Raw genomic sequence first — 9,101 nt, 5'->3', positions numbered from 1 at the left:
TGAGGCCCAGTTTAGGTACAGCTGACCTCACCAGGTGATTCTGGGCAGCCAAGGTTGAAAATCGCTGCTGTAAGAGGTCCAAGAACAAAAACAAAGATCATGTACCCTTATGACTGGATACATACCAGGCAGATGGTAAACAGGGGAGGAAGAGGGAGAGAAAGGGGGAAAAAGGGAGAGCAACAGAATGAGAGAAGAAAATTTTAAATAGTATAGTAAGGTTTAAAAACAAGTTTGAAAATGACATCTTTTGTCAACAGCAAGTGTGTGGTTGCTACAAAAGATAATGATGCCCAACCTAATTGAAATGAAGCAATTACTAAGTCTTAATAAGAGTCTTATTAAAACAACGGAGTTTTCATCTGTCCTCGTAGCTAGGGAGACCTGTTGATACAGCTAAAAGACATAGGAAAACACACCCAGATTAACAAGGGGGCAGTCATTTAATGCAGAAATCCAGTTAACATAAAGAGACGGAGGTTGAACAACAGGTCTTCAAACAATACTGCATAGTGTCACGAGTTAGCTCTTAAGCACGTTTGATCTGTTTATCTTATGATTTCGATTCCAGTACAAAGACGGAGAAGAGACTTCAATTAAAAAAAAAAACAATAAGGCAACAGAAGAAGAATCTTCCTGTGACAAGGAACATCCACAAATAATGCACAAGTATTTGGTGCTGACACAATAAGACACCATCAGGACAAGTTCTGAAGATGCTGCATTAAAATTTAACAAGCATGATACAATGACAAGAAAATTATACTTGCTTTGTTACGAATCCTTTTGCAAATAGAAATGACTCTCAGGTAATTGTTATATACAAACTTTCTGAAATAAATGGAAATCATACAAATTTTTCCATTGCAGTTTCTTCTTTCTCTACACCTAGAAATGTCCCATGGCACTGCTCCCTATTCTCACAGTCAAAGCATAAATAGTCATTAAAGCACTTGAATCCACAGTAGTCTTGTCCTTAGAAAGGTTGGGAGGTTTTGCATGATTTTCTATCAGTAATCCAGAAAGGGCTGGCAGGCAACAGGTTGGAATGTAAAAGACCGCTTTGTGCTTGGAATCCTGAACTCCGCGCCGTTCCCCTCAGGGAGTCGCTCGCACTGTGGACAGGCCCAGTGCGTACAGTCATACCGTGGAGTCTCTGCCAGACTTTAGCTGTGCAATCTTGGTCCGGCTAATAAACGGATAAGCGATGCAGAGACCTCCAGCTGCCACAATAAAGCCTAAACTGCACCAGGCGCAAAAGATGGACCAGCTGTAACCATGTTCCACATCGGCAGGCAGGCTATAAATTAGCTTCGGGAGCCGGTTCAAATCATAAGAGATACTGGCGGCATAAGTACAGAGGGAAATGGTGCAAAATATCCCTATAAATAATACAAAGAGAACAGAATGATTAGTTACAGTTTGCCTGTTACAAGACAAATGCCAGACAGGCCTTTATGAAAATCAGATCAACCATTGAGGCGGTCACTCCAAATTCACAAATGATCTGTAATTCTTTTACTTGAATTAATTCATTTGACAAACACCGGCAACACTTCTGTGTGCCAGACCCTACACTAGGGAGTGGAGACGCAGGAGTGAAAAAGATAGGAAAATTCTGATAACCTGCATTATTCAGAATTATCTAATTCGAATGGTTATATATATTGGAATTCATTTGTTTATTATTAAAAGCAAAAGTTGTATTTTTAAAAGAAAAACTTCTATCATCAAATCAAGCACAAAATAGTTTTCATTTTCCTTCACTCTCCACCTATTTTCATACACTTATTCTGTTATAATCATTATACAAAGTATGCTTTCTTTTTCAATTAACATTATCAAAGTATTTATCATGTTGCCTTAAATAATATTTTAGATGAATTCATACAAGTAGCTAAATCTTTTTTGTTAAGGCATAGTCTTACATATACCAGGGCCTCAACAAATGGGTTTTTTCAATGAATGAATGCTTTTAAATAGTATAAATTAAGTCCAGCAATATGGAATTGGTGTAAAATAGCTGACTAAGGAGATCATCCACTTTCACCATTCAAAATGGAGGCAACTGGAGCGACATAAGGAATACGGACAGATCCAAAGCATTGCTTTTTAGACCAATGCGTGTGTATGTAATTTTCCCTCTGCAACACTAAAATCAGAACTGATTTTAAAAATGCTTCATAAGCCCCAAACACAGGATTTTTACTACTCAAGTCATGTGGATATAGGTGCTTCTATTGTACCACAATGAACCCTCAAGATGCTCCTTTTGGATAAGCAGAGGATCAGAATGTGGTGAATAATAAAAACAGAAACTGGCACCCAATCAAGTATCAGAATGTCCAGTTCTGTTCTGAATCCTACACATCTCTTCTTCATGTCTGGTTTATCCTGCATACAACAGAGATAACATTTATTGGCTGGAAAATTCCTTTGGCATCCTTACAGATACATGTAGCATCTCCACTGGAAACAGACACAGATTTTGAAACTGAAAAGAGAGAGCTAAAAGTAGCAGATTACCTCTCCAACCCCCTCAAAGCTCCCCACCCCCTACCCACCACCCTTTTTTAACCTATAGCTTTGGAGATTAGAAATGCTAGCAGAAAAACAAATTCAGAGCAGGCAGCAATTTGGAGGAAATAAAGACCACCTTAATGCCATCTTTAAAATGTTAGAATTCTGCCTCCATTCAAATCATGTAAGAGCACACTGCCTGACTCCTTTTCCAAATGTGCATTTAGAAAATAAATGTCCTAAATTAAAAGGACACTTGATCTGAGATAATTTGATATTTCCTACTCTTTGCTTAATTCTGCATTTAAACTCTAAAGTGATTCTGTTTTACTAAAAAGGATAAAATCTTTTCTTCTGACTTCTTGCTCCAATTTATTATAGCAAACGTATCACTTTGAGTTCTCAAAGAGAAAAATTGAGATGGAAATAATTCTCTCATAAAGTAATGGACCATTCAAAAAAGAATACTCCACTTTTCTCAAACCTTGTGAAAAGCAAATGTTCTTAGATCTACACAAATGTTTTCACTGGCACCAAAACAAAGGCAGTTTTTATTTATAACAAAGCCCTTTTAATAAATGCTGGTAGTAGAACAATAGGCAGTTAGAAAAAAAATAATCTTTGGAGCATCAACAAGTAAAACAGAATAATAGAACAATGACATCTTCACAGGAAAAACAACTGTATTCTGCATTTAGCTGTTTGCACACAGCTGAACGCCTAAAAGCAAGCATGTTTACAAGTAACATAGTTTTAATGACCTATGAAAGCTTGAGTTCAAACCTAAACTTTTAAGCATCCTTTGATGTCTAAGTGCATTGGGTTGGGATGTGAGAAGTAAGTATTCTAGTTTCCAGCTCTACTAAACACTGTGCAAACTTGAAATTACCTAACCTCTCTGAGCCTTGGTTTCTTCATCTAGGAAAAAAAGAGTAGGAAACTTGATTACTGAAGTCCCTAAAAGTGTCAAATTTCTGTGATTCTGTTATTCCAAAATGAAACATGAAACAAGAACATTTATTAAAACTTCCTAGTGAATCTAGTACTCAGCTTATGCAATTAAATGAAAATGGAATGTCCTATGTACTTATCTTTCTATATATACTCCCTTTGATTTTACACTTAACATTTATTTTATTAGCTCCTCTCACCTGCCAACCCCATAAAATTGCTTTTCATGACATGAATTCTATCATTACACCACCGGTTCATACTGAATAGAAAAGAATTACAAGAAAGAATCTAATCTGAGGATTTAACCAGAATGATTTCTCTCTGCCCTCAATGTCATGGATGGTTGTGCTTTTCCTGGGGAATTGATTTGTGCTTACCTCATGGACACTGTGAATGATGTCACTAATAGAATTTTTCTTTGTCCAAGTTGCCAGAGCACTGACGCTCCCTAAAGCTAAATCTATAGCCCACCATGAGCAAAAGTATGGGATTTCATGGCATGCTTTTGGCTTCTAATCTCACTCTTGGATCCATCTTGCCTTGGAAACCTGATTATCCCTTTGTCTTACTTTATTTATTTGTATTAATTTAAGTGGCATCTCTATGCCAGTTAAGTTTTTTCGGAACACGGCATGCATCAAACTTTGATGCAGACTTGTTTTATTTATTGTTGCCTTTATTCACTCAGCTGAGCGTGGTGGAGAGGAGGCCTATCAGCCCACAAGTATGTCCCCTCTCTATCCATCCCCCTTCCCACAAATGCCCCTATAGCTTGCCCTTCCGTAACATCTCTTCTCCTTTCAAAGTGCTCTCGAAGTTGTTCTTAGTAAGAGGAAAGCAGGGCAGGAAAGAGTGACAAGAAAACCATATTTAGGAGCTCTTCCTTTTCAGACCCTCACATTTCTAAGAATGTTTGCACATGCATAGCTGCCACCACTATGATTTGTGAGATGGGCAGGAATGTGTGATGATTACAATGAAATGTACTAAGAGGAGAAAAGCATTGTTTCCAACTTTTCCAACAAGGCTTTTGTAAAAGAAGCCTAACCCATTCAAGATATTTTAAAAAAAAAAACAAAAAATCTAAATTCAAAGACATCAAGAAAAAGCATTGTTTGAAATGACGAAAGCATTCTTACTGTAGCTGAATTAATAGTTTTAGGTCAATGTTGAGAGTGTGGAATTCTACGTTAGGTTCCACATACATGTCTTATAGTACTCATATGCATGAGTTTGCCAGAGCTGCCATAACCAACTACCACAGACTAGGTGGCTTAAACAACAGAACTTTGTTTTCTCACAATTCTAGAGGCTACAGTCTAAGGTCAAGGTGTCAGCGGGGTTGGCTTTTTAAACTTAGGACTCTCTCCTTGGCTTGTCAATGGCCATCTTCTCCCTGTGTCTTCACACAGTCTCTCCTCTATCACCATGACCAAATCTCCTCTTCTCATAAGGACAGCAGTCATACTGAGTTAGGGCCCATCCATATCACTTCATTTTTACTTAATTTTCTCTTTAAAGACCCTTTTTCCAAATACTGTCACATTCTGAGGTGGGGGCAAAGACATCAACAAATGTATTTGAGGGGACACAAAGCCCATAATGTTCCGCACACGTGTGTGTATGTGTGTGTGTGTACTCATGCACAAAATATATTTTTAGCTTTTTTATAGGTTTTAGCAAGATTGTACTATTCTAGGTGTTACTCAATAAGTTATTCAACAATTATCGAGTATCTACCATGTCCCAAACCTAGTTCTGGTATATTAGAGATAGTTAAGTTTCATGAGCTCTTTTTGGTCACAGCTGGACTCAGTTCAACACTGATGTGGTCAGGAACTTCAAGCAACCTCTCCACTCCACTTTCCTGTATGCATCTCAGGAAGAGGTCATAGAGATCTCTTAGACTTCCCATAAGTTCTGCGTGGAGTCCAACAGAGCTGGGCACATGGAGTCAAGAAAACCTGAATGAAACTGAATTCTGCCATACGTTGAGTTCTACCAACTTAAGAGTCAGTTCGTCGCAAACTACCCCAAGTAGGGATTACCTATGTAGCAAGTTATTTCTGATAATGCTGCATTTTCATTGGCAGCAATCTAATTAATGCAAGGTATGTGAAAGGAGTATGGAAGGATTAATAAGGCATCACCTCTGCATTCTGAAAGTTCAAAATCTAATGGTCCTTCCTGAAGATCCATGGGGAGAAAGGTGGTCTCTCCTCCATTCTTCTCTGAGGCTTTCCCTTCCTTTCCACTTCTCCCCTGCCTAGCTGATACTCTTCAGCCAGCTGGTGGCCCCCAGAGAGAGAGAGAGAGAGAGAGAGAGAGAGGTTCCTGAGTCCTGAGCTCGGTCCTTACTACTGCCGGCAGCATCTTCAAAAAAGTGAATAAATTACTGGTTTCCTGACAAGCCCTGCATGCAACTACTTTTCTTATAAAATATTAAAAGGTTTTCTGCCAATATTCATAATTAGAAGATACCACGATATCACAGAATTATAGGGCTAGAAGGGATATTTTCACATCAGGACAGAAGTAAATTTGTGCTACCATCCCCACAATCATCAACCTAATTTCCTACCCTAAAATCTTCATGGTACCAGCTGGTAAGATGCAATTAGGGTAACGGGGCCCATTCTTTTGATCACCATTTTTTAATGTCCTTAAAAGACTGAAAGGAGTGGAAGTTGCTTCACCCTGTTTAGCCTGCTTGATAAATAATGTAACTACAACACCCAAAGGCATGAACATTGATTTTTTTCCCCCTACTCCTTCAAAAGGTGGCCTGCCCATCCTTCTGATCTCTTTGGTCTTCCTTCAAATGCCTTCTGCTAGTTTTCACACAGATTACTCAAAAAGCCATTCCTATATTGTCCTAACTGACTGGCAGTACTAACAGAGAGAAACAAACTCTTACACACACACACACACACACACACACACACACACACACACACACACACACACACAATGCAATTCCTAAATCCCAAAAGCATCCAATCTGAAAGCATCCAATCTGAAAGACTGAAGCAATCTCTTTAGTGGCAAATCCTGGCCTGGTCTGACATAGGCTATTCTAGTTCTTACTGATCCCATTTAGTGTGAATATTCATGTGTTTAGCTACAGGAATGTTAATGTATTTGATTGCAAGATGCCACCCCAGATCTTGCTGAGGGTGTTAAATAACACAGGATATATGCACTGTGTTACTCTTCTAAAATAAATTTTTTAAATCCTGAATTATAAAACACACCTGGCCCCCAAGGTTATAGAAAAAGTATCATGGACCTGTAGTTTCAGGTCATAATCAATGGATAATCTAGATAATTCAATACACCTACCATGGCGGAGTCTTTTTTTTTTTTTTTTTTTGATTCATTGAAACAAAAGAATGAATAACCAGTGTGGGTGGGTGTTAACTGTCCCTGGAGCTCTGCTAGGGCTGCCTGGACTCTGTCTTCTCTGTCTCTGCTGTCAGGAAGGGAGTGTTTCATGCTGTGTGTGATCTTCCAGTTGGCCACTCAAGGCGCAGCCTGTGAAGGTGAATGAATTTGGTGAGCAGTGAGACCCCCACCAAGGGAGGCCCAAGCTTTATCCATTTTTTAAGACACCTAGTGAATTAAAAAAATACTAAAAATCCTACAACAGAGACCTAAAAAAGTGTTTAAAAATGTTTGCACTGAATAACCTTTTAAAAGATTTGTAACTTAAATTATAATAAGTATATTTATTATATCCATCAAATAGAATGCATCACTTAATAATATAGGTGGAAATATTCATTCACAGTACACTGAAAGCAGTATAGTCTAGTAATGGGCAGAAGCTCAAGGCTGGAAGATGAGAATCTTATTCCCTCAATCGCCTGTGTATATTTCTGTGCCTGTGTGTGTGTAACCTCAGAGGGTGTGACATCCAAAGTCTAAATTGAAGGCCCATGGGGGATGTGCAAGCTGGCCCTGGCCCTCTGGGAGGACCCTTGCATGGCCCCAGGGAAGAGGAAAGGGGGCGAGACCTGGCTCCAGATGTGCATCGACAGTCAGCAGGGCTGCTGTGTCACATGTGGTAATCAAGACCTGTCTGTGCAATCAATAAGGCAGAAGGAGAAAGATTGTTCCAACGTTTCCATTTTAACCGCCCAACCTGTCACATGGTTGATGTTCTTCATTTGAAAGTTTAGCTAATAAGTTCAGGCAGAGAATGAAGATGGCAGAGCATTAGAAGGGGCTAAGTTTAGCATCAAAACTCTGTGGGAAGGATGCTGAGTTGAGTGGCTAAAGACACTCTGCTTAATTAAAATGGATTCTTTTAACCCTTTTTTTGCACTCATCTCCTGCATATGAACGTTCTACAGCTAATTTATCTCATGCAGTAGATTGACGTGGTTGTCTCAGTGTTTGCAAAGGAAATTTCAAGGCATTATTTGTAGTAACAAAAACAAAACAAACCCCCCTGAATCCCATAGCAACAGAACAGGTGAATCCAGCAGAGCATATCCACTCCATGGAAAAACATGTTTCTCCTCTCCCCCTCTTCCATCCCCTCCCCTTTTCTTCTCCTTCCTTTTCCTTTCTTCTTTGCTTACAATGAAGCAAATACATGACAAGATTTGGTCCAGAATAAGGGAAATATTGAAAAAAGGTTGTTTTGTTTTCAGGTGATGAGGTCTGTAAGTGGATTCCCCCTTAATTTCAATAATGCTGTTTGGGCAACCGAAACTAAACAAAACAACAGAACAATGTTAACAATGTTAGGTTGTATCTATCAGTCCTTCAGAACTGGTCATCAAACTTCAAGTTTATTATTTGGGTTTTTGATGTTGTTGTTGTTGTTGGTGGTGGTGGTGGTGGTTTCTGTTGTGGGTATTGCTTTGCTTGTTTTGATGTTGCCTAACAATTACATAGGAGCTTCCCATGCTCCATCCTGAGGACTCCTGAGCTCCTCTGGTCCGGAGGTACAATCCACACATGGATCCAAAATAAGAGTTGAGAACAGGAAGAGGTGGAGCTCGCCCAGGAAACTCCTGCCTCTCCTCTGTGCCCACCTGCCATTGAACCTTCAACTTCCTTTCATTTAAAACCAGACTGGCCCCTCAGTCTCCCAAGGAGCACTCAGTAGGCTTTCATGGCCTTGCAATTTATTTTAGTTCTAGCAATTGTTAGAATCTTTAGTTCTAACAAAAGTTCTAACAAATCCCCTGACAAGAGGAGTGGTATGGGGCCTTTCCAGGGTTGGGAGGCAACACATCTGTACCTCTTCGATATTTATGGAGACAAGAGTCAGAAAAATGGGGGCTTAAATAAAGGGAGAGAAGAAAACAGGGGAGATTTTCAAATAATCACTAAGCCCCAGCAGAAGCATAAAGGAATCCTCCGTGCAGTGCAGTCCTCTCTGATTCTTTGCTGCCCTTGTCTGCTTTACTCTATAATTTGGATTTTAAATGCATCCCTTGGGCAAGAACCCAGTGGCTGGTCTTGAGGGTCCAAATCCGCCTCTAAAACCTCAGAAACTAACATTTTAGCCTCCCTGTGCTACAATCCTGGTGGCCACTGTGTATTCACCAAAATCCAGAAAACCTAAATTGGTTTTCTGCTCAGAACTAGGCAGGATCCATGTGACTTCTGAA

At 39.5% G+C, this 9,101-nt stretch overlaps 1 protein-coding gene across 6 annotated transcripts in view; it reads right to left on the bottom strand.

The window, feature by feature from the left end:
• Positions 1-424: 424 nt before the first annotated feature.
• The window catches only part of LOC105464884 (transmembrane protein 178A), a 53,497-nt gene continuing 44,820 nt past the window's right edge, over positions 425-9,101 (bottom strand). For all 6 annotated transcript variants that reach the window (XM_011713000.3, XM_011712997.2, XM_011712998.3 and 3 more), the window contains exon 4: positions 425-1,382. In XM_011713000.3, the coding sequence (XP_011711302.1) occupies positions 1,141-1,382 (242 nt within the window). In that variant the 3' untranslated portion in view covers positions 425-1,140. The remainder of the gene's footprint in view (positions 1,383-9,101) is intronic.

Source organism: Macaca nemestrina, chromosome 13 (assembly GCF_043159975.1).
Source record: "Macaca nemestrina isolate mMacNem1 chromosome 13, mMacNem.hap1, whole genome shotgun sequence".
Lineage (NCBI taxonomy): Eukaryota > Metazoa > Chordata > Mammalia > Primates > Cercopithecidae > Macaca > Macaca nemestrina.
This window is presented reverse-complemented; position numbering and strand designations above follow the sequence as displayed.